General features: G+C 44.3%; 1 protein-coding gene across 4 annotated transcripts in view; it reads left to right on the forward strand.

Moving 5' to 3' along the window:
• CadN (neural cadherin) overlaps positions 1 to 25,756 on the forward strand; it is a 269,492-nt gene that overhangs the window by 237,623 nt on the left and 6,113 nt on the right. For 2 of the 4 annotated variants that reach the window (XM_077647253.1, XM_077647254.1), the window contains exons 30-37: positions 1,167 to 1,515; positions 5,278 to 5,526; positions 8,204 to 8,387; positions 8,598 to 8,764; positions 8,864 to 9,167; positions 9,334 to 9,514; positions 12,814 to 13,055; positions 24,475 to 24,726. In XM_077647253.1, coding sequence (XP_077503379.1) covers positions 1,167 to 1,515; positions 5,278 to 5,526; positions 8,204 to 8,387; positions 8,598 to 8,764; positions 8,864 to 9,167; positions 9,334 to 9,514; positions 12,814 to 13,055; positions 24,475 to 24,726 — 1,928 coding nt within the window. Of the gene's footprint in view, positions 1 to 1,166; positions 1,516 to 5,277; positions 5,527 to 8,203; positions 8,388 to 8,597; positions 8,765 to 8,863; positions 9,168 to 9,333; positions 9,515 to 12,813; positions 13,056 to 13,555; positions 13,819 to 24,474; positions 24,727 to 25,756 lie in introns of all 4 variants that reach the window. The other 2 variants (XM_077647251.1, XM_077647252.1) reach the window with 1 other exon arrangement.

The raw sequence follows: 25,756 nt of genomic DNA on the forward strand, positions 1-25,756 counted from the left end.
GTCCCTGTGATCTCTGACACTTCGAGGTGGCAGCTGGATTGTCATCGTCGCCAACTTGCTTTTGTCGCGGGCAGTTATCACTTGTCCCATACGTTGAAAATTGGTTGTTGGGGAAGGAAATTGTACAGGACCTATCTCACATCTCGGTGGGAAAGGATAAAGGAGAGACTGAGAGAAGAGGTGCCGTAATGGAGGGCTCCAGAATAATTTCGACTGCTTGGGGATCTTTAATGTGCACTGACATCGCACAGCACACGGGCGCCTTTGCGTTTCGCCTCCATCGAAATGTGGCCACCGCGGCCGGGTTCCAACCCGGGTAATCCGGATCAGTAGCCGAGCGTCCTAACCACTGAGCCACCGCAGCGGGTCTCATATGTTCGCCATTCGCCGTTTTGTCACTTGGGTTTCTTTGACCGCGTTGACCGAGTGGCGCTCAGTCTTCACGAAGTTACATCTGTTCGCCGTTTTGTGATTGCGTCCGGCGGTTCCGCCGCTTTGAAAGAAAAGTGCCTTATCTTTGCGTGTGTTTAATGCGGGGTGTGGTGCACACTCGGAATGTGGACAAGATGGCCACGCCGGGTCCGTCAAAGAAGCGTGGGAAGTATTCCAACTAAATGCGGTGACCTTGCTGTCTAGCATGTACAGTGAAAGCACAACCTTGACGCAAATACAGGCGCAAATCGTCGCCTGCAAGAGAAATTTTCCGCAAGGTAAAATCAGTGACATTTTTAAGCCGATTTCATCTCAATAAAGTGATTTTTTTGTACTTCACAGATTTTTCTGACGGTTCGATTATTCGGACCATTTTTCGGGTCCCTTCGAGTCCGAAAAATCGGTCGGCGACTGTATAATGCTTTTTTATCATTAGTTGAGAATAATATGCAAAGTGGCTCTTGCACTCGTAAGTTTTATAAGTGTTTAAATTGAGGTTGCTTCACGAAATCGTCCACTTACCTCCTTAGTTTGTTGCTATCTTTTTTTTTTTTTTTTTGCTATTGCTCACAGTGAATTTTTTTTGTTTCAGTGGTGAGGAGCTTAAAATTTTTTCATTGTTGCAGAATTTGTTTATCTTACACTACAAACATCACAAATTACCCAAACACTTTTTTCATGTGCCCAGTGTTGGTTTGATGGATTGCATAATGATGCAGTGCCATTTGATGCAGCTGCCGGTGCCAGTCAGGATTCCATGGACCACAGTGCCAGCAGACAACACGCCACTTCAACGGCAAGGGTTGGGCATGGTTCCCTCCCTTACAACAGTGCGAGGACTCTCATCTCAGCCTAGAGTTTATGACAGAGCGTCCTACTGGACTACTCCTGTACAATGGCCCCATCTCTCGGCCTGACCCAGGCGAAGTTGTCATTCAAGATTTCATCTCTCTCGAGCTGAATGCAGGAAGGCCAAGGCTGTTATTGGACTTTGGCTCCGGCACAGCAGAGCTTTTTGTTGACGTTGAGGAAGCCCTCAACAATGGCAACTGGCATCGGCTGGATGTCTTTTGGGACCGACAGGTAAAATATCGTTATGCAGAATAGGGCTGTTAAGTTTTGGTAGGCACCTTCACTCCATAGGTGTAATGTAGGAGAAAGGCAGGCACAGTTTTATAAACTCTCTGTTTGCACCTTTTTGCGCAAGTTGCTTTTTGGTACTTGGATTCAACCACAGTGGTGGCCAAGTAATTGAGCATCCGTCTCGCATGTGGGAGGTGCGGGGTTTGATCCCCAATGCCGCCGGGTACCCACCGGTGATACAATGGGTACAAGGTTTCCTCTGGCCTGGGGCTCGGCTAATCAGGGGTGAAATACTTGGAAAATGGGTCTTTGACCCCACCTTGAATAATAATTTAAAAAAAACACTGTGCCATGGCACTCTTCGACCATAGACGCCCTTGCGCCATAAAAATCCATAATCCTCATCAGTACTTGGATCGATGTGCAAAAATTCACAAGAGTAGACAAGTCTTAGCGTTTTCTGTCTCTCTCTCTCTCTCTGTGTGTGTGTGCGCGTGCGTGCGTGCGTTCATGTTTTTGCTTAAAGGGGGGCACTGCTCTTTGGGAGGAAAAAATTGAATTTTTTAAAATTATATTTTCGAAACCTCCAGCTGATATTCCTTTATTCACCCAGTTTACAGTCCCTTGGTTCAGTATTTTTGCCACAGGATCAATTTATATCATCCCTGTGAGCTCAGTTCTATGCGAAAACAATGCTTTCTGTCACGGCACGCAACTCTTCTTCCAAGCGCACAGTCGCAGCCGTCTTGGTCTCGTTAGAAAGAGCGCCTTTAATTCTTCAGTTTCCCGCCGCAAATCTCTCCTCCGTGTCGCTGGTGACGTCTAAATCCACGCCCAAAGAAAAGTCCCAACACGCGGCTGTATTCGTCAAGCTAGTGCATGTGACCAAAAAGCGCGCTGTGATTGGCTGCGCGAGGCTCTCGTCATCTGCTCCACTCTGCAAGCGACACGACGACGCGTCTTCGTTCTTTGTGACAAGTGTGCAACGACATCCGATCCAACGGGGAAGTTCGCCATGAGGCACAAGTTCGACAAAACAAAGTAGCGATCTGTTTATAACTTCCAGAAACGCGCCATTCCTTCGGAGGGCATCAAGAACGGTCCGCCGCCGACAGTGCCGAAGAAGCCCTAGCCAGCTCGTCGACGAGTCAAAATATTGCATACAGCAGTCGCAAGCGGCATGACACTGCAATGTTGAAGCATGCGGATTTGGTGCAGGGGGAGGTTGAAACTCAAGGAAAACTTCAAGTTCGTGCTTCAGCGCCGGCAACGACGCGAGAGCTGGATTTTATCACTTACGCTGATGAAGATACGGCCTCACCAGCCAACATCGAGACGGGCTTCGTTGCCGTAAACATGGACTCTGTAAACGCGATGATGTCATGTGTGAAGTACAAAGTGTGCGGCGGTAGCGTCACTGTTCAGTCGTTCCAGCGACACTGACGGCGCCACGCGGCCTCTTCCGGAAGCTGCGAGTCGGTGATCGCTCCGCGCGGCGCATGCGATCGCAGTGGTTTGGAACACGAAGACACGTGTCAAAAATGAAAATATTCTGCTATTCTATGATGTCCAAATAGCAAACATGTTTATGCCAACATGTAAAGAGTACAAAACGCAGCGATTAAGTGCGTGCGTCAGATTGCCAAAGCGCTCCAGCCCCCCCCCCCCCCCCGTGTTCCCAACGATGTACTTTGTTGACGCCACGACAGCACGTCGTCAATGCTTTCTAGTTCGCAGTTTTGTCTATACGGCCTTCGTATGCATATTGCAGCTACATGAAAGCAGTGCAGTGCTTATAAACTGAGCTAATGTAAAGTATATATTAGTAATATTTTGAGGCGGACGTTTGCAGCAAACGAAAATTTTTCATCAAGCTTCAGTCCATTCAGGTCTGTATCAAACAGCTTTCTTGCCACAGCTTGATTGCAAAATGGTGATATGAATGGCAAGAAAATGACACTTTCATCTTCGTTTCTCGGACATAATGCCCAAAAAGGCTGAATAACCATAACGTTTCTTGTCAAATGTCGGCTGCTCACTCGATCGCAGCGCTTTTCCGCCGCTAGTTGAAAACAAATTTTGAGCACTAATTGTAACTGTTGAAATGACCCTCTGGCTTCCGCTTCAAGCAACAGTATACATTGTCTGTTCTATTTCTTCACATGTGACCAACTTACGCTGCAGATAAGCTATATAGAGTTGCATACAACTCAATCTGCAGTGAACATTCGCCCACATCCTCCGTAAGAAATTGTGGACCATTGGTAGAGCTTTTCTTTTTACCTAAACAAGCTGCTAAGCATGTGACGAAAGTGTAGGTTCAGGGGTCTTGATGTTTCCAGCTTGTTAGACACATCCAAACATAAAAAGCTGATTGTGTTACTGCTGAAATTGTTAAATGGAGTAGTACATGACACTACGCACCATGGCCACTGTTACCAACTGCTTTTTTTTCTTTCAATTCTGTCGGTATAAGATCAGCGCACACTAAATACACATACCGTATTTATCCGGGTAAGGGCCGCACTTGTGTAGGCACATGATATAGTGTCAAGCTGTCTGTGTAATTAAAGTATAGTTTCTTCAGACGCTAGATTAAGAACTGGATTAGAATTTCCCTTTCGGGTAAGCGCTGAAAGCGGCAAAATCACGAGAAAAGGCGATGCTTTATCCACACCTAGACGGTAGTTATTGCGCAGAAACGCACCAGAAAAAAAAACTTTTCAAAGTGTTTGTCGCAGTTTGCTTTGCTGAGTATGGTGCATGTTTCAGCGCCGACAGAGTTTCTGCAGCGCTTGCGAACTAGCCATTCCATGCTCATACCAATAAAAGGTTATTTCGAGCCTGTAATGCAGCCAAACTCAAGCATAGGCTCTCATTAATAACTGAAAATGACTTACTACTGCTTATCTAGCTGCTAACTTGCACAAGAAAGATGCAACAATGTCGAAAAGCTGCTTCGCTTCTTTAGACGCACGCTATGGCAGCGGCGCCATCAGGGCCTCGTCCGCCATGCTGTACTGCCGTCGAGCCACCTATAGGAGCTGGAACTACCGAACAGGCAGAAGCGAACGAGTATAATAGCGTCGCCATAAAGATTGTCTATCAGGTGCTGCGGTGATGTGGCGTCTGCATGGAGCTCGTCCCGCGTGAACGGTAACCAGAAGGCTTAACTGTTCATAGTGAACATTCTTGCTGCACGCACGATGCAAGCCACCGGGAATCAGCAAACGGCGCCAACTACGTTTTTGCCGTGATGAACATTCCTCACCGCGGCCTTCACACCAAAACATGGCTGGCAGAGGTACATGGACGAAGTTGATGCCCGTGGCGGCTCTTGCTGTTGAGAGGCAGACGACTCTGTGCGCGCAATCAGTTCTACTACGACTTGAAGCTTGGGAATCCCTGAAATATTGCCGTGTCATATGACAGTTCCTGGATGACGCGCGGCCACTCATCGCACATTGGCGTCAACACGGTCATCGAGCTGCTCATGGGGCTAGTTCTCAAATAGCGCCAGTGCCAGTGTGGCAGTGATTCGCATTTAAGTCCCAAGTTGAATGGAGTCAAGTGCATTGTCAAATATAGCATTCAAACATGATCTTTATTTTTACTCTAGTAAAAATGAAGACACCTGCCCTGCTGCCATATTTAATATATTTTAATGGTACGAATACTGGAGAGCTGTTTACTATTAGTACACATAAAATGAAGTTTGCTATCAGCATCTGAGACCTTGTGTGTGTGCTTTTGTTCTTGCAGTCTGTACGGCTGATGGTTGATAACTGCATGTCAGCACGAACTCATGAAGGAAACCAAACAATTGACCGGTCGCGTTGCGAGAACAGCACTCAGGTGCCTGAATTCAATGAGTTCCTCAATGTGAACACACCACTTCAATTGGGTGGAACTCATGTTGGTGGCAAAGACCTGGGAGCATATGCGTGGCGCCATCGGCATACGACCGAGGGATTTCAAGGCTGCATCAAAAATGTTGTCCATAACAGTGAGGTGAGTGGTTGCTTTCTTCACTCCTACCATTTTTCGCTGCTTAGCCATATGCATAGCTTTTGCAGAAAAAATGTCAGTCTGATACCTGCCATAGTTGGCTTTATAGCAGTCTAAAAAATCTAAATTTGCTTACTTCACAGGGCATGGCATCACAGGAACAGACAGTAATATTTGGCTCCTTCCTCTTCTTCTTTTTTTTTTTTCAAGGGGGGGGGGGGGGGCAGTGTGGAGTTTTTTTTTTTTTTAAGCATACAGGCAGGAACCTGTATTTATTTCGACTTTATTAAATGAGTATAGACACCTAACTTTTGGGTGCATGTGTTCTTCTTTGTAATGATTAGTAAGGCATTATTTTACATGGATTACCACACATGGTATTCTTTTGCGACCGCTGAATAATTTATAATGGAATTTTTTTCTCGTGTTGTTTTGTTTTCAGGCGTTTTCATTCACTAAAATGCTAAGCCAGCCTTCCTCAAGGGCTGGCATGACAACAAATGTAGAAATAGCGATTATATTGCAGTTTTTAGTGCCTCACATGACCTATAAGCACACTTTGGTGTCACAGTCTGGCTGTTGAAACCGAAACAGCATGACAGAAAAATTTGATTATAAATTACTTGGCTGTTGTAGGCGAATACCGCGGGGTGATTCATGCATCGAACTGTCTTTTGTATCATTGTAAAGCAGAAAACATGCCACCAAAATTAGGCGTCTGTACTTCTTTAAAAATGTAAACGGGGCAGATGGTGTTTACTCTTTCTCCTTAACAACCTGCAGTATACAGTTTAATTTTTAAAATATTATATTTACTTGTGTAATGAACCCGGTTTTTTTTTTTTCCAAAAGAGTTGACATCAGTTTGGAGGGCGTGTTCATTAAGTGGGGAAAAAAAAAAGTTTCGACACATTTCTTTGCGAGAGCCAAAATTTGATATACATCCACCTGCCTGTTCGTCCATCCATCCATCCATCCATCTATCCATCAGTCAACAAAAGCTCAAGATGTAGATAAATTTTATGTATTTCTAGGAATGGCCTTTGTTCACATAGCCACTTTCACACATACTGTTGGCAGCAAAAGTTTTCGGTGTGTGTGTTCTTTTACTCGCTATATTGCAATCCCTGCTGCGCAAACACACGGCATGCAGGGCAGAAATATTGGTGCGGCTGCAAAAAGTGAGTAAGTTGTGGTGAAAAAGTCACTAATTAGTTTGTAAATCGGTTCCAGTAACGAAAATCCAATTGCATGCCATTTACCTGGCTCACTGGAACAGGCAGTCGCTTTCCGATACGAGCAGCTGCGAGAGCTAGCTTACTTCCAGTAACTTCTGAAGCATGCGTCGTGCCAGAATCCGGAACTACCGACCAGTTGGCTGTTCTGTTTGCCACTTCTCAGCTGTAGTGCTTGCGAGGGTGCCGTTTTATTGCCTTGTACCTCCATTTGCCTTTTACTGCTGGCTCTGGGACTGTATCATTTTGGGTTTATTGCTTTGAGCTGTGTCATGATGGCATGATGGCATGCGCCGTCATGCCATCATCCAGGGAACTAAAAACATGGGTCTGGGGCGGTCGCGGCTAGGGGGATGCGTGGGTTTATATTTGGAGTCAACTTTCTTTTGGCCAGTGAGAGGCATGAGTTACGGGGTCGAGATGTACACGACAATATATCATATGCATTATGTGTTGTAGAGATTTTAGGACATGTTCACGAAATCTCCTCGTAATTTGCGCGCCTTCTTTTTGAAGCCTTAATTTTAGGAAAAAAAGCGCACAAATTACGCGAGGAAATATGGTATACCTTCTGCTAAAAACCTAAGATAAGCATGGGTTTTAAGTTTTTGACCGTCCATTCTCCACCAACCCAAAAAAGTGTTCAGATGAAGCACACACGGGAGGCGGCCAGTGGGATGAAACCCTTTTAATTGGTGCTTGCAATCCAGTTCTGCCGTGTCATCATTCGATGATAGAAAGCGCTGCAACTGAAACAGCTTGCACCTGCACATATGTCGCAGCTTGTGATGCAGTTTGCATGATTCTGAAACTAATTTCTTCCACTTTTGATGGTTGTTACTGAAGCCGAGAACAACACAGTAATAGTTGTGTTAGCAAAAGCTGCTATACAGAGTGTCCAGGCTAACTTTAGCCAAGGTTTAAAAAATAAGGTATTTGAGGCAGGCCAGGGAAACCACTTACATACACCTACCAACCGGCTTGTGCATCATAGGCAATTTTTGTTTTGCAATTAAGATAATTTTTCTAAATGCATAAATTTTGTCTTTAGACAGGAGATGTGAATAGCAAAGTTGGAGAGCACCTTCAGAAACCCCCATTCTATTTATTTGCGATAAAGAAAGCCTCACGTATATATCTTTTTTCCGAGATCCAAAGAAAGCCCGCGAAATACGAAAAAAATCGCGTGACTAGCGCATTTGCGCGCCACGATTGTGCTGCCCTCAATCCTGGCTTGAGTGAACGAAATCATCTGCTGTTGCTCCAGCAGCATGATATGTCGACGGTGGTTTGCAGCGTCACGCTTGCAGAATGGCTCGCGTGGGTGTCGTAAAGCTTTCACTTCAAGCGCTGAAACCAAATTTGTTTTGGGTTTAGCTCCTACTGTTGATCAATCCATTGCATGTACTCATTGTTGGTGCTTGCTGCATCCTGCTCTTGTCTAGATGTATGACCTGGGCTCACCTGGAAGCTCGTACAACAGTGTGACTGGTTGTCCTCCAGCCGAGAGTTCCTGCAGCGAAGCAGCACTGCTTCACCAGTCTTGTGGGCATGGACATTGTCTCGGCACCTATAAGGGTGCAGAGTGCGTATGTGACCCTGGCTGGCATGGTCCAAACTGTGACAGAGGTGAGCTTGACCTCATATTGCAGGCTAGAATGCATAATGGAACCACAAAAATAGAAAGAATGTAGGAATGAAACACGCACTGTTTTCATTTGCGCAGTTCCATTATGCATTCTAACCAACTAGCCCGCCTTTCTCTGTTACATATGCTCATATTGCAGGTAAGCTTTTACTTCAGCTGCTTTTACTAATTTTGTTGCTTTTTTCTAACAGAAACACAGTCCAAGATGTTCCAACAAAGCAGCTACATCAAGTATGCGCTGCCATTTGATCCACATCCTTACAAAACGGACATTCAGCTGCAGTTCCGTACACGTCAGAAGCATGGAGAGCTTTTCCGTATCACGAGCAAGCATGGGCGGGAGTACTGCATTCTTGAGGTATGGGATAACTGCACTGATGTTTCTGTAGCGCATTGGGCTCTTCACTCAATCATGTGCACGTTTCAAACCATGTGCTGTCTTTTATCACTGCTCTAGATTCGGGACAAAAAGCTGCGCTTCCGTTTCAATTTGGACCGAAGCCGAGCCTCTGAGGAGCGTGAACTGTGGCTTCCATGGCTGTGGGTGAATGACGGCCAGTGGCACACGGTGCGTGCCCTGCGGTATGGGGCCTCTGCTAGCCTGGCTTTGGATGGGGGCAGTGGGCGACGCTTCAACGAGCTGCTGGATTGGCACAGCCCCCACCAGCATATGTGGGTGGAGAAACAGAATGTCATTGCTGGTGGAGATGTCCAGTATGTTGGCCCAGGTGTGACAGTCGTTGACAACGACTACCAAGAAGGTGAGCACTGTTGTTTCCTCAGTGGCAGGCATGCCAAAGTATTTATTTCACATGGTTTTTAGGCACACTGATTGCTTATAACAGTAATAGTAAAAGCATTTGCCCTCAGTATGTCTCTTTTCTTGTGTGATTTATAAACTTAATGCCAATCTTTGTGTTTCGGCAGGGTGCATGAATGACATCCGGCTTGACCAGCACTACTTGCCAATGGAAAGTGGTTCTGAATATGCGGCTGTAGTAGAATGGCGCAACCTTATTGATGGATGTCCATCCAATAATCCTTGCCATGGAATCAGTTGCCCACGCCCCTTCGTTTGTGTCGACCTTTGGATGCTCCATGAGTGCAGGTCAGTGCACAGAATATCCATACATGCTACTGTGTGTAATTTTAGAGACATCTCTTTCATTTGTGGAGTTACAATAGAATAGAGTCAGTAGCATGTAAACTCCGTTTGTGGATGCAGATTGCTTAGATTAAACATGAAATCGGTGCGTTTTGCAAATGGTGCACTTGTGTAATGCAGATATTAAATATGTACAGGGTGTTTCACCTAAGACTTTACACAGTTTTTAAAAATAGACTTTTTGAGTTACAAGAGTGCTTTTTTTCGGCATAGCATTGTCAGTGGTGTAGTACATCAGAATACAGCTAAGATGTGCTAACTAGATGGCTGCTTAACAAATATTGAATAGTTAACTTTTAAACTATTACTGTTAGGCTCCTTAATTATTAAGAGGAGTGCAACCCACCATAAGTAATATCCATATCAGTTTTTAGAATTTCGAAAGCGCTCTTACCCTTGGCGCTGTCGCCCTACAAATTTTGGCTGTTACGAGTTATGTGCACTGGAGGGGTTCTTTGCCTGCAAGCTTCTCGAAAGCGCATGTATTTTGTCGTGATGCAGTCACTCAACTCAAAAACGTATTCAAAAAGTCTATGTTTAAAACGTGTGTAGTCTTAGGTGAAACACGCTGTATAGGTTTATTAAATAAATAGTGTATGTTATCTTGCATTCACCTTCACACTCATTTGATACCAGGTAATCTGGTGTGATCCTTTCTTTGTGGGTTACAAAGGCTACCACATTGCCTTAAGATAACTTAAAATCGCAGTCATTATTCCCTAATTTTCTTAAAGGTGCACTAAAGAGGAATCTGAACTCGTCTTTTTTACCGCGGGAACTCAATCTACACGTTTTGAGTATTCTTAGAAACTTCAAATTATTGTCCTGTGCAGCTGATTTCCCTGATTTTAATTGGATTAAATGCCCTGGCTCCCGTCTTTTTTCGAACTCAACGCTGAAGGTAGGAGGAGTCAACCAACGCGTGGAGTGCCTTTCAGCCAATCCCATGCCGCCTTTCCACTCCGCGATCGGGGGAGTGAGAAGTAAATCAAAGAGTCCATGCGTATTTTTATTTCCGTGGGCCTAATTTGCGGGTATATTTTCTGCAACTGAAACTGTTTATACACAGAAACCTAAAAAACAAAATAAAAGCGAAAGTGAAGCCGCCACGGGACTGGCTGAAAGGCACTCCACGCGTTGGTTGACTCCTCCTGCCTTCAGCGTTGAGTTAAAAAAAATGCGGGAGCCGGGAGACGTTTTATCCGATTTGAACTAGGGAAATCGACCGCACAGGAAAATAATTCAGTTTCTAAGAATGCTCGAACGTGTAGATCGAGCTCCCGCGGTAAAAAGAAGAGTTCAGATTTCTCTTTAGTGCACCTTTAAAGCTTCTAAATTTGGTTGAATTGGTTTGGGTAGGTAATGGGTTGATGGCAACATTTTTTGGTTATTAGCCAAAGATGTATGTCATATGCATCTTAGAAATTATTATAATTCGTAACATTTACTGGAAATCAGTCCTTGTGCTGCAAGCTAACACCTTGACTTTTGAAGCAGTGGTACATCAAATTACAAAATCTTGTTAGCCTGTGCGTGAAGGTAGTAATAAATAAAGAATATTTTCTTCTTTTTTTGTTGTGAACTTTGTGCTCTTAGAGCGGTGAGAATTAAGTTTTGTATGGGATATTTATTTACTGTGTTTAACCTGTGTGTGATTTTAGTGAGGACGTGTTTGAGCAGGCAGACCATTTGTAGCTGTCAGTAGCCTTTAGGTAGCACTCACGATGATGTTGGTTTTCTTTAATTACGTTGCATTAAAACTTCTTCAGTGTTTATTAAGAAATAACCACCAGATGCTGTTGTCATGCAGTTCTCTTATCAGAAGCAGTAGCAGTTTTGACCCTGCTACTTTCCTTTTTTGCAAAGCATTATCAATGCTGCACTTGTATAGCTTTGTCCTATAACTAGAGGTCGGAAGTCTGAAGTACTGCTAAAGAAAAAAACAAAAGGATTATGAGCCCTGCTAGAACTCCTGGAAATTTAATTGCCAACTCTGAAACTATAAATTCTTTTTAATGGTGTGTGTCAAGTAAATTTATTTCTCGGAGAATAAATTTACTACTAATTCAATCTACTAATTCAATTTACTAATTCAATCTAACTTTTTAACAAGAGTGAGAACCGTGTCTCGCATACTGACATCTTTGGTCAGGCTGCCTGCATTTGGTGGTGGAAACACTAACTTGTGACTGCTAAACTACTAACAAAGCTAGTCAGTGTTTAAAGCTTGAAGCTATGCACTGGCCAGGCCATGTGATAAGGCTTGAACAGAGCATAAACCTCGGTGTTTGTATGACTCTTCCCTAATCAGCTAAGTGAGTTTAAATGGTCTTGTTTAACTTATTTTGTATAGTATTGAATATGCATGGCTGCTTATCATGTGCCATTACTGATGAGCTCTGATCATTTCAAGAAGTCGGGTGATTTTGTTATTTTCAGTACAGTAGAAATTGTCGAGGGCATCAAAGCATTAAATTTTAGTGTTCATTGGGCAGACAGCACAACCTGATGAATGTGTGAGCTTGATCGGAATGTTCTTCTGCCCTGTCATCTCATTGTTCTTAATTTCAATCCTTGTTTTCATGTTCGAGGTTACAACTGACAAATTTTTAAACATTGGTGTTTCACTCCCTTTTTGTTTAGCATATATAGGTACATTAGTGCCAAGTAGCTGGTACAAGCCAATTCAGGTTGTTTGAGTTGCCTTGTAACTTGAGGTCTTGTATATGAGCTTATACATATCGCTTGTTTATGGGCATCCTTAGGTGCATTGTTTAGAGCACAATTTCTACACAAGGGCTTGTTTCATTAATCCTGTTCTCATATCTGTGAGGCAGTTATTGTAGAAACTGTGCCCCGTAGTAGGTGTACAGGTGTGTGTGTGCCTGGTCTGTACAAATTGTGCTCTAGACAGAAATGGTGAGCTGCATACTTTTCTAACAGCTAACAGTGGACACTAACAGCTTCTACTTGTCTCTTTTGCTGTGGCCATTTTCTTTTCCACTTCACTTTCTCCTTTCCCACCACTTCTTTCCCTTTTCTTTTCTCACTCTCGTTGTGCAACCAAAAACTTTTCACTTCCTTTTCCTAATGATATGTCATATCCTTCACTTTTTCTTCTTCTGCATCCTTTCCTTATTCTGCTTCTTTGTTTCACAATACTGTTTTCCGCTGGACCCTTCTGGTACCCCCCTTTCCTCGCTTGCTTGGTTGCCCCTGCCTGGTTGTTTGGTGACGGGTAGGTGCTCCCCTGGCTTTGCTGTAACGGAGAATGGCAAGAACTGCACGGATGCGGATGAGTGCCTGACGGAGCCATGCCTCAACGGAGGCACCTGCATGAACCGGCCACACGGCGAGGGCTTCTACTGCCTATGCCCAGATGGTTTTGGGGGCGACCTTTGTGGCGCCTTGCGACAGGAGAAGATAATGCGACTCAGTATGGCTGCCTTGGCTGCCATCCTGGTCTGTCTGCTCAACATCCTCAGTGAGTGGCTCTGCTCTTGTTGCAGCATGGGCATGGGGCTCTTCATGGCATCACATATCAAGATGTGCGATCGCACAGCCACACTCATTGTGAAACAGCATTTGTCATCTGAAAAAGCTGAGCTTTTGATTGTGATTGTAAGGGTTTTCTGAGCAAGGGCTGTTGATTAACGAGTGTCCCATTTCAAAATGGGGCTTCGAATATGCCTAGGCATGCCTTGAAGATCCCTTTGCCAGTGTGTGATCTTTGCCCGGTTTCCAAAGGCACTGCTGTGCCCACTACGACTTGACTCTCAGTAAAAAAGGTTGCTTCCACTGAGCTATGGGAGACGTTTATGTGAAGTGCCAGTGGCCTTAGGAAAAAACCACCATGGCATGTGTCTTTGGAAAGCCAGGGAAGGCAGCAGGCCAGTCTTGTGGTAAGGGGCTGATTGCTGCCTGTTGAAAATGAAAAGAAATTCATGACTTAGTTTGTTGGCTGGCATTCATGGTGGACATTAGGTGTGTGGAAGGTTTCACACCCACGGAAGACCGGCTGGACTGTGAGGACAAGGACGAGTGCCTGGACGAGCCGTGTGGATATGCTGGCCATTGCACCAACCTGCCTCACGGCCAAGGTCACACATGCCTCTGCCACGAGAGCCTTGAGTGCCACAACTGCAGCTGCTTCGACGTGGGCGCTGGCGCACGCATGACGAACACCTCTCTTGCCCTTGGGCTGGAAGCCCTGCTCATTATCCTGGCCTGTCTAGTGGTGTACCTGCGTAAGAGAGACATCTTTGGTGCATTCTAGTGATTGTGGTCAGGGTTAGTTATCATGAGCAGTCTATACACCTCGTGTAGATTGTCTGCAGAACAGAACAAATGGTGGCATATAAGATTTTGTGATTTGGTACAGCAGTTGAGGCAAGGTTGCATATCAAGACTGTGGAAGTAGACTCCTGGAGCTGTCTGTGTGCTTGTTGCCACACAGTCTTGTAAAGTGAAAAAAATTAGCTGGAAGACGACTGCCTTTCTTGTGAGGGTAGTGCCATAGCTGTAACCATCTTGAATGTTGTATCAAATCATAGAACCCCATCCTTATGTTTTTCACAGGATCGCAGAAAAAAAAAACGTACAAGCCGGGAATCATAGCAGCCAGGAAGCGCGCATTGAAAAAAGATGCGCATCATTGCTTTTTTTTTTTTTCCTTCTAGTACGGAGAAAATGCTCTCGCAATCGTTTGCATGCATGGAAAATCTTAAACGCCCTGCAATGGCTCCCCATCTACCAATCGCCGTTCCACGCGCACAAAATGTAGGCTGTAAAAATGCCAGCACAAGGTGAACCACTATCGCAAAGGGACATTCGCGATGTAGCATGCGGGAATGCTGCCACAGTTGCGACGTAGCAGCAGAGTCTGTATTGCATGGGTTTCTATGGGAGCTTGCGTTGGACTGAGTCATGAAACTGTAGCAGCCGGGAAAGCGCAACACCCGGGAATGTAACAGTGGGGTTCTACTAAAAACCATTATTGTATGTAGTTTCATCACATTTGTTGAAGCTCCAGCGTAATAGTGGATTTGCAGTGGTTATGACTTGTTCAGCTACTCTCATAGCAATGCCTTCAGCATGTGTAGCTGATGTCGGGGCATGAATTGTGAGCTCTAATGGCGGTGACTGTGTCAAAACATTGCTTTATCCCATGAAAATGGAGCTGCATTATACAGACACTTCAGCATTTATCTGTCCTGATTTTTAAAAATTCCTGTGCATCATCTATATTGACCTAAACATAAGCAAACATCGTTCACAAAGAAGCATACTAGTGTCTACATTATTTGAGATGTAATTGAACATCGGTACTCGCCCAATTCTTCTGTAATCTCTGTGATACTGGTTTCGCCTATGAGTAGTCGAAATAGACTGCCTCAGTGGCCAGTGCCACTTTCAGGATGAAGACACCGCTCTCGGCGAGGGCATGTTGGGTCCCACTCTCCTGTTCAGCTGCATTGAACGCAATGCGGCAGCGGGCCGTTTCGAAAAGAACACTGCAGCTGCCACGTGGAATTACGGAAATTTGGTATTCTACCAAGACAGGGCGGCACCAGAGATTGTTTAAACAGTGAATCGGAGTTAGTTGCCCTAAACTGTATCATCTTTCACAGCTAATCTACCGAGAAAGCCAGCGCCTTGTGAACAGTCGGTTCGCACATGTGTTGGCTCTCATCTGTCCCGTTCCTTTTGTGCTGTGTTGCGTCATAATAGCATTCTTACAGCGTGCATAGCATATTCCAGTGCAATTTTTTTTTTATTTACAAAATACTGCAGGCCCTTTTGGGTCCTAGCAGGAGGGGCAATGCAACACGAATAAAATTTTAAAACGCTGAAAGAAATTTGAAACACAAAGCCGGTAATTCTGATGGCGTTAATCTTCTATGTTTTCAATGGAGTCTATTCTACATAGTGCTGTCAAAGGTAAAGCATTCCATTCAGTTACGGTGCGAGGGAAGAAGGAATATTTAAATACTTAGTTCTGGCGGTGGATGGAGTTAGTGAATCAGAGTGGCGATGTCTTGTTGGCATTGGAGCAGAAAATGGCTTGACATAGGGATCCGGGCACATTGACAACTTATGTTTGAGAAGGAAAAGAAATTTTAATCTGATAATTTTACGTCTTACCTGCAATATTTGAATCTGGTGTGCTCGCATTACGGCAGTTGGTGAGTCGGTTGAATGGTATTTTGAAAAGATGAATCGAATGGCCTTGCGCTGGACCATTTCCAGTGCTTGAATGTTAGTTTTAGTAAATGGGTCCCAGACGACGCAAGCGTATTAACTTGGGCCTGATTAATGATGAATAGGCTAAAAATTTCAAGTCTGCAGGAGCATTCTTCAGTTTGTGCTTGAGGACACAGAGTTTACGAAAACCTGATGCGCATACGTTACTTTTATGTTTATTCCACCTTAGATTAGTAGTTATCATCACGCCAAGATATTTATATTCAATCACCACCAAAAGTGGAAACAGGCTGTTTTTTTTGTTGTTAATCTCATAAATATGGTTTTCATGTCCCACTGATTGCAGCAATCCAAAATGTTCTTTAGGTTTAAATTGAGTAAGAGTTGGTCTTCACGACAAGTAATTACATTAAACAAAGCACAGTCATCTGCAAACAGCCGGATTTGAATGGGATGAGTAACTACTTCAACAATGTCATTCACATATATTAAAAATAACGGGGTACTGAGGACGCTTCCTTGGGGACACTAGAAGAGACAGGCAGGCTATGTGAATAATGGTCGTCAGAACTAACAAATTGCTCTGGGTTTCCTGGGTAAGGTGAAACCCAGGAAGACCGACCTGTTTAAGCATGTCAATTAATTTAGAATGGGAGACGAGGTCAAATGCTTTGCTAAAATCCATGAAAATAATATCAACCTGACCGAATTTATCAAGTACAGATGCTAAGCTATGCGAACAACTGATGTTAATTGTGTTACAGTAGACTAGTCCTTCCTAAATCCGTGTTGAATGTTAGAAAGGATCTTGTTGTCGTCAAGAAAACCGATTATGTACTTGGCGATGATGTGTTCCAGTAATTTGCAACAGGTTTGAAGTGAGAGATATGGGACGATAATTCGATATCAGTGATGCATCCCCTTTCTTAATAAGAACAGAAACAACACGTACAATTTTCCAATCTGAAAGAATGACACCTGATGACAGAGATGCGCGAAAAATGACAACCAGAAACTCTGAAAGCTTTTCGGCGTACCAGTGCAAGAAATCGTTCAGAATTTTATCGGGGCCTGGCGACGCTTTAGTTTTCAGGTTTAGGAGCAATTCGGCAGTGCTAGGTCTTGATCTCATAATAGAAGGCGTAGTGCATGGCCTTTCAAAAGGACAATGTTCTCCACTTGCATTAGCGAAGATACTAGAAGTAACGGTTAAATTTATCATTTTTATGAGTGAGTGCTTGCCGTCGTGCATTATTCGGTCAATAGGTTTTTTCTTTTGACATAAGTGGTTCCAAAATTTTCCAGGTGAAGTTCGAATGAAATTAGGCAGTTTGTATTCAAAATAATGGCATTTAGCGGACCTCACAACTGCGTTAAGGGATAGTTGAAAAGACTGAATAATGAAAGGACTGGCGCCTCCATGTTTCAAACGTTATAGTTATCTCTTCAATTGCAGAACTTTACGTATGATCCAGGGAGAGGCTTTGCAAGATATTATTATTTTATTAGGGACAAAGTTTTCAAGACAGTGAGCGCACAGTGTTTTAAACTTATTCCATAGCTCATCAGCATTACTGCTGAGGCAAAAATCTAAATAATCCAACACGCTTTCATCTTCGCATGCAAGAAGTCCTTTACCTCTTGATGGCCGCCGCGGTGGCTGAGTGGTTATGGCACTCGGCTGCCGGCCCGAAAGACGCGGGTTCGATCCCGGCCGCGGCGGTCGAATTTCGATGGAGGCGAAATTCTAGAGGCCCGTGTACTGTGCGATGTCAGTGCACGTTAAAGAACCCCAGGTGGTCGAAATTCCCGGAGCCCTTCACTACGGCGTCTCTCATAGCCTGAGTCGCTTTGGGACGTTAAACCCCCATAAACCATAAACCTTTACCTCTTGACCCGGATACTCTACATTTCGATTACTATTCCAACAGTCAGGATTACTCATTTCCAGCTGCAGTTGCATATTCACCAAAGGCAGCCATTAAACAGCTTCTCGTTTGTCTTGAAATCAAGTGCGAGAAGGCGCCTTTTATGGCTGCTAATTTCAGTAATTGTGAGGATGCCAAGTTATGCTGTGCATTATTCCTCCGTCCACAGCAGAAATTGTTCTGGAATGCAAGAGTTTAATAATAATAATAATAATTGGTTTTTGGGGAAAGGAAATGGTGCAGTATCTGTCTTGTATATCGTTGGACATCTGAACAGTGCCGTAAGGGAAGGGATAACGGAGGGAGTGAAAAAAGAAAGGAAGAAAGAGGTGCCATAGTGGAGGGCTCCGGAATAATTTCGAACACCTGGGGATCTTTAACGTGCACTGACATCGCACAGCACATGGGCGCCTTAGCGTTGTGCCTCCATAAAAACATAGCCGCCGCGGTCGGGTTCGAACCCGAGAACTCCGGATCAGTAGCCGAGCGCCCTAACCACTGAGCCACCACGGTGGGTAAAGCAAGAGTTTCACATGCCTTATCCCGCATAGTTTGGAGTTAACTGTTGGTCCAGCCATCTGGTTTGACCTGCGATTGCCATTTTTTTCTGCACGTGCTGTCACAAGCAAAGCGAAATAGCCGGTGCCCTTTTCTAGTGTGTGCAGAACACCTGGGAGCACAACAGTCCTCAGCTTGATATCTGACTGCTGCATCACACGCACAATACGAGCTCACTTCAAAGGAAGGGGCGTGGCCCAATGGAGGAAATTTACCGTTTTCACCTCTGTTTTGCATGTTTTGAGCGTTCTCCGGCGCCTTTCTTCTCCCGATTCGAGGCACCTCGGTACACATCGCACCTTCTGCACCATGCTGTCAGAAGTCGCTTGTTTTGTCCACCAGACCAGAAGCAGTTGCGCCGCTGATGTAGGCCAGGAAAACTGAAAGGCGAGTGATAAAACCTGCCGGACCACATCAAAATTTGCCGAGCACCTTCTTCACAACCTGATGAGACATTTTCCAGTAAAGCAGCCGTATTTTTTAGCCGCTCTTGTGGGTAAGCGAGCATGTGAAGCTCTCGTCGCAGCGTTTTGTTTGCCACGAAGGCATTATAACCCCTTCCCCCTCTACTTCTTTGTGCCAACTCACTACGAATATCCTGGCGCCAAGCCCATCTTCGGTGCGTCAGTAAGCAAAGAAGTCGTGGCTGTGTGACGCCAATGAAAGGCGGCTTTATTCCCCAATAATGGTTAATTTTCGTTCCTTTTCGTATTGTTTTTAAAGATACGACAACTGGGGGGAAAAGCTCTTTTCATTGCCGTCACGCAGCCACATCAATAAAATGCGTCACGTGTGTTTCTGGGCAGCCATGTCTTAGAGATTACTTCTTTTTCTTTTTTTGCCTCTTTTGATGACAGCAGTGGGAATGAGTGCTTGTCTGTCGTGTTCACTAGTCCGCGTATTTCTGAACAGTTTGCCTCAAACGTGGTTTTCCAACTAGCCCAGACTCGTACCTTAATGGGAGGTCTATGTATTGCCCTGCCCGATGACTATCGAGTAAGGCAGCAAGCCGGTGTTTCTTGGCAACTGGAGCAGATGGTTCCGTGGAAGCAAGTAAGGCGTCCTGTGTTGCTCCGGCTCCTCTTTGTTAGTTTAGCCTGGCAGGACAATGGGCTTCGAAAGAAGTATTTATCAGGGACTGATTTTGTGAGGTCTCCTTGGGAATCGGTCGCTTTTGATGATTTTTCTTGATGTTTTGAAAGGGCAAACTTAGAATTTGTTCTCGAATAAAGCGACTTAGTCACTATGAATTAGGAAAACGTCGTCGCATCGCGTCATCAGTCTACGTGTAGTCAGCACTGTCCAGAGGGAAACGCAACCATCTGCATTATTTTGTTGTGGTGCAAGCCGCTAAGGAAAGCAGGTCAGAAAATATGAACATTTGGTTTGAGACGTGTGCTCAGCTTGTCACTCCAGAGCACCTTGGAAGAAGAATTTGCCATTACTATATGGAATGTTTTACATTGGTGCAGCAATAAGACAGAGGTGCCTCAGAGGATGTTGGAAAAGTGGGTGTTAACTGTGCTGAAATATTATATTTGGCAGGTCATCCTGCGCGTTGCTTGCATACCCGAAAAACTTGGGGCCATGTGACAGTCCTTACATTCAAAACAACAAAAGCAGCATAATTATATGGAATTTGGAGACCCTGATATAGTCTTATGTCATCACTATCAAGGAAAACCAAATAACCGCTGTTCTTTTTGAGTACAGCCGGTGACTGGGAAACGCAGCAATTCGTCATAGCCTTTCGATTGTCGTGTAATCTGAGCAAGTGCATCTTGCATAAATACACTCAAAACTGCCAGCACATTACTGCCACGAGTGAACGAGTGAAGCAACTATGTACCACCGTTAGCACGCTTAACACGAATGCTCGAGCACGTGTCTTCCACTGACATTGGCGCCACTGGGCGTTGGCCGCTGGGTCTGAGATAATATTAGGGTGGAAGCAGGGCACGAGCTGCCTCCAGCCACCGCAAGCACACCGTACAGGTGTCTCGGGCTCAGCGCCCAGCGCTCGAGGGCTGTCATATCAGTCCAGAATGCGCAGTAGAGCGTTCGTGTTAAGCGTGCTGAGGGCGGTACTGTCTGTTTTGACTTCAGTCGCATTATTACATTCGCTACGCAGACGGTCGGGTGGGGCCCAGCATGCCACCGCGAGGCAAAAAGGTGTCGCGGCGTGGTACAAAGGGTGTCCTCACCCTGAAAGTGGAGGCGAGCGGTCATCCAGGCACCCTAAGTTGAAACAAGGGGCTGCGCTCCCTGCCGGTTGGAAAAGCAACCGATGGCGTCTGGGCAAGTCATGCGGTCCCTTGGAAGATTCTGTTTTGTCTGCTACCTAAAATTAACGTCGCAAGGAAGATCCATCGCTCCTCTAACTGAAACTCTGCAGAAATGCAACAGTAAACTTTAAAACGAATGCGTAACTCGCCCGCCCACAGAGCCGGGCTTTTGGCTACTGCTTGGTCTGGCAGGTGGAGCTATCTGTCATATCAGCTGCTTGGCTCACGTCTGCACAAACTGTACTCCCAGTGGACAGAAATTTCTCCTTAATTCTAGAAAATTCAGGCAACTGCATCTCAAAGAACGTAGGTTATAATGTGCTACCTTGTGAGCGATGTTTGCCCTCGATTAGGCCAGTACTTTGTGCACGGGAATTTTTTTCAAATCCAGACAGACTAATACTGAATTCTCTGTACATTCAAAAAGGGGGATTTTTTTTTTTTTGCAGGAAATAATTCTACACAAGACACTTGTTGGCAATATCCTTTTTTAGTATTATTCCGCTTCTCGCTTCAAACACTAACTGGTCACAACTGATATGTGTTACTAGTCTGCTCATTGCACCCGGGTGATCATCCGCGGAACCCATCTGTGCCAAGTACTTCGTTCTGAATTTGTGAAGTGCTAGCAGCAAAGCATGTGGGAGTTTACAGTTTCACAGAGTTAGCAACCAGAAGAAAATGATTGTGGTTTTCAAAGCGAGGTGAGTGTGCCCAAGAAAAAACACACCACAGTCCCGACTTTTCTATCGTAAAATCACACACACAACCAACAGCTGGCATTCTGATGACAGGCAAGCATCTCTGAGTATGCACAAGCCACCTCAGAGTGCATATCGCCGGTTGCGATGCCAATTTTGGTTGTAGTCACTAGGGCTAGTTGCGAAGGGCAACGCCAACGGAGTGCTTGCTTCAGCTGTACGTTGGTTCTTATTTTGCCTTCTCATTCTGGGCTCTTGCTGCAGGCGCAGCACAGCTCTCACAGCAGCGCGTTTGCATCTAGGTTTTGTCCCAAGCCATGCGTTCGTCGCCGACATGGCAATGGCAGTAGAGCCATCATACTACGCCAAGCTCGTGAAAGTGGTCGCCACCCTTCTGTGTACACAAAGCGTGGCGAGATTTAGTTCTTTGTGTGCGCGACGCGCTGTGAGATTTAGTCATGAAAAGCTTCAGAATGTGCACAAAACTACTTACCGCTTCCTCCAGCATATTGGCAACAATTAAGTGATTTTTTTTTTCACTGAAATTTTATTTTAGGACTGCCCAATTTTTCTAACATTTTCGTGGTCACTAGAGAGTAAAAAAGAATCTGTCAACTGTAGGTCTATGTGTACACATTGCTGCCTTGTGTCAAGCACTTGGTGTAGTTGCTGTCAGAAATGTCATTTTGCTAGGTGCATTATGTATTGATCTTAAAGGAACCACGATAGCAAACATTAAGTAAAGTGAAATTGTAATTATTGGCGGAGTCATTCTTGATGCAGATGTGACAAAAGATTTAGGACAGTCTTGGCAAAAAATTGTGCTTACGGAGTGCCTCCAGCTGTCTGGAGTGCAGCAAGCACAGTGCTAGTCTCATATCCTCTGTAATGTCCCACTTGTCAGAGCTGGCTTTGGCATTGTTGCAGCAGTGCAGCACTACCTTTGTTTATTTACCATCAGATAGTGTGCCAAACTCATTTTTCGCGGCTATAGAAGGCCAACTATGGGAAATGCTATGCAACTGGCCATGCTCGTTACTGTGACATCATGCCATATTTCTAAGATTGGCCACTAAAATATTTTTAGCTTGTAATTCTTCATGGGCATGATAAGTATGAGTAATGTATGTTAACACAACAAGACATTAAGAGAAAAAGAAATCAAGCTACCTTGGTCATTGTTATTGTGCTACTCATGGTTTACACAAACAAGAACGACACATACAGACAGGGTGCAAACTATCAACTGCTTTTATTGCGTGGGAAATTCGTTCTTATATTAACTGTTAATATGAAAAAAGAAGACAACTCATCTCCATGAAGCTACTTGTTTTTGTGTCCCTTCTTTTTTCATTTTAACAGTTCATATAAGAACGAATTTCCCACGCAATAAAATCAGTTGATAGTTTGCGCCCTGTCTGTATGTGTCATTGTTGTTTGTGTAAACCATGAGTAGCGCAATAACAATGTCGAAGATTACAAACCAACTAGGCCCACTTGAAGCTCTTCTTAAGCTACTTTGCATACCATTTCAGTGCCCCTTCATCCATTTTCTTGCCAACACTGGGGGCCATAAATATGATGCATATAACTAGAATTAAAATTTAACTCCAGGCTAAAACGACAGCAGGACGACACGGTTCACCATAAATGTCGCAATTTGGAACAAGGATGCTGGCTTGTCCCTTGTCCTCTCCAAGCTGTCGTATTCATGGCAGGGAACATATCAGTGCTATTTGAAACGAGTACGGTTCACTTCACTATGAAATTGGCATTCTCCACTTGCTGTGCCACGTGTCATTGTAAGAAAATAAAAATTGATGGTGCATCAGGCTTTCATTTTGTCGTCACCGTAAAGTTTGCATGGTAAAATGAGTCATTCTAAAGGTTGAAGCCCGAGGGGACGCAAGTCTACTCATTGTGAAAGCATTGCATTCAGAGTTTAACTGTCATATAATTTTCTGTCTCTGGCTCTCTGACCAATCCTTAACTACCCTTGTGATATTGAGTTTTCACCATTTTTTCTTTAGGTTGTTGTCGTGTTATGCTGCCCTGTCTTAAGAAACCCAGAAATAATATGCCATTAGGGTCCTTTGATAGCTTTCGAAAGTACCAAATGTCCATGATGCCACCATTGGCCAGCATCCTTGCCAGATATGCGAGAACATACTTAAGAGCCTCCTTAGTAGCCTTAACCTAAAAACAGCTGGAAACAATTTTGGTGCTCTTCACTGAAACTTCAATCCAAGGCCTGAATCAAGAGGAGGCGAGGCAGCGCAGTGCATTTCGGATGGCGTCATACTGCACTACTACTTCTTTTATGAAATTAAAAAAAAAGGTCATGAAACGGCGCAGTACCAAGTTGCAGTATCAACCTGGAACAGAGTTATGTAGTTGATTTGTACAACTATTTTTGTTAAACTGTAAAATAAAAATGAGTTGCCTTGTCATTGAACTTTTATAGGGCACAAACTGAATGCATGTCTTGCATACGTACAATTGGTAAAGTTGCACTCTAAATGACTCTAGAAAGTGGATGACATCACTTTCAAGCCGTTTTGACCACCGGTTTTGTAGAAAAAAGGGGGTACACATTTGTGCCAATAACTTCTTAAAAAGGCCTCAAATGTACCTGTACCTCTGTCTTACTGACATATCAGAAAGCTGGCTGTAGAATTGAAAATTACTTCAAGAAGTATTTTGAGGCAGGTGAGTCAAAGAAAAGGCTCAAAAGCTGAACAGTTTTCCAGATTTTATTTTTCCCGCCAATATGGGACACATCAAACTGTACACCCGCGCTTGTAAAAACACACAGAGCACCAAGGAGACCTATCAAAGACAGAGGAAAACAGGCTGAATGGTTTGTCTGATTGTTCGGTAGTATTCAGCGCACAAAAATATGATACACAGATGCAGCGTTGTCTGTGTGCCAACACGCGGAGCAAGTGGGACAAGTTGAGCCCCGTGATCCTACAGAGGGTTAATGTTTGGAGAAGCATATAATAGGCAGCATTCGCTTCATGGGTGGGATATGCTTTGGCGCAGCAGCATTTTTAAAGTTGCTTGTCAATGAATAGCAAATTGTTCAACTGCTTGGAGTTGCTTTTTCAGTGTAATTTCTCTTGCATTAAAACAGGACAAAGCAAATTTGTGTATTGTAAGGCAGCCAGCATTGAGGTTTAGGACCAGCAAAGGCGCTGTTCCTAAACTTAATTTTTTGTGTGCAGTTTTGGTCCTGGTGATTGTGGCATACACCCGGAGCCGACGGTCAGACCAGAAGTTTGGCCATGGTGGAGTGGACGACGATGTGCGAGAGAACATCATCAGCTATGATGATGAAGGCGGCGGAGAAGATGACATGAATGCCTATGACATAACACCACTACGAATACCAGTTGATGCATCTGGCATGCAGATTGGCGCAAAGCCTGGCCCAGAAAAAGCCCCACCTTTGCAGAAAGAAGTTCGTGTCCGGGAACGTGAGTGAACCTGTCTTTTATTGCTGTTTTTTGACGTTGTGGTATCTCTGAACAAAGCACATCACTGCCTTTGCAGCTGTGGTGATTGTTTTGGAAACTTCATGCACTGGTCTTTCTTGTTTGAAAGAAATTTTTTTTGCTGTTTTCATTCATCAGCCTTTTCATTTTTGTAGTATAATGTTGAAAGCTAGTGCATCTGATGTAGCCTTTGTTACAGATTAGTTTGTTGATTTCAAATCTAGTTTGGCTGTTAGGCTATTTAGCAACTGACTGTGGGCTATTCAAGGCTTATATATATTACCGCAGTATATGTATGCATTGTAAGACTAGACCAGACAAAGCTCCACAGTGTGCTAACTTCTTGCAATGCTTCAAAAAGCAATCCTGCTTTTTTTTTTGTACTGGGATTATGGTTGATTTATATTGCTGAGAGCTATCTCATCAGATTACTCAACTTAATTTTTTAAAATGCCCGAGCGGTAATTTTAAACAAGCAAAAAACTTTGATCCGGAACCAAAACCCCCATGTACAACCCGGAGGGCTGCTTTTTGTAACATCGGTGACAACACATGAGGCGAGAGAGCCAGATATGCGTGTTGCCATGCTGCACCAAAACCGAATCAGTAAAAGAGAAGGACATCCAAAGACCAAGCTCAAATCCACGATTCTTTCTCCATGTACTCTGATAGTGAAATTGACAACTCTGTTGACAGCTTCAGTATAAATGACTCGCCATTTAACGATGCCCTGCCGCTACAAGGTTGGCTCGATTGGGAGGGATGCTGGGAAAGCGCTGTGCATTGCACTTTGATATTGCTGCAGACTAAGCACTCACGGTTTAAAAATAGCAGATAAAAGTGAAGGTTGTGAGCAAGAGGTAAGCAGCACGGGCAAAAGGACTAAGCTGACCCATGCCAGTGCCAGACACTTAACAAGGTACGAGAAAAGTAATTGTCCTGGTGCTGCTGTTTCAGAAAGTTTACAGTGGTTACCTGTATGTATGTACAACTCTTGAAATGCTACAGTGGT

Source organism: Amblyomma americanum, chromosome 1 (genome assembly GCF_052857255.1).
Source record: "Amblyomma americanum isolate KBUSLIRL-KWMA chromosome 1, ASM5285725v1, whole genome shotgun sequence".
Taxonomy (NCBI): domain Eukaryota; kingdom Metazoa; phylum Arthropoda; class Arachnida; order Ixodida; family Ixodidae; genus Amblyomma; species Amblyomma americanum.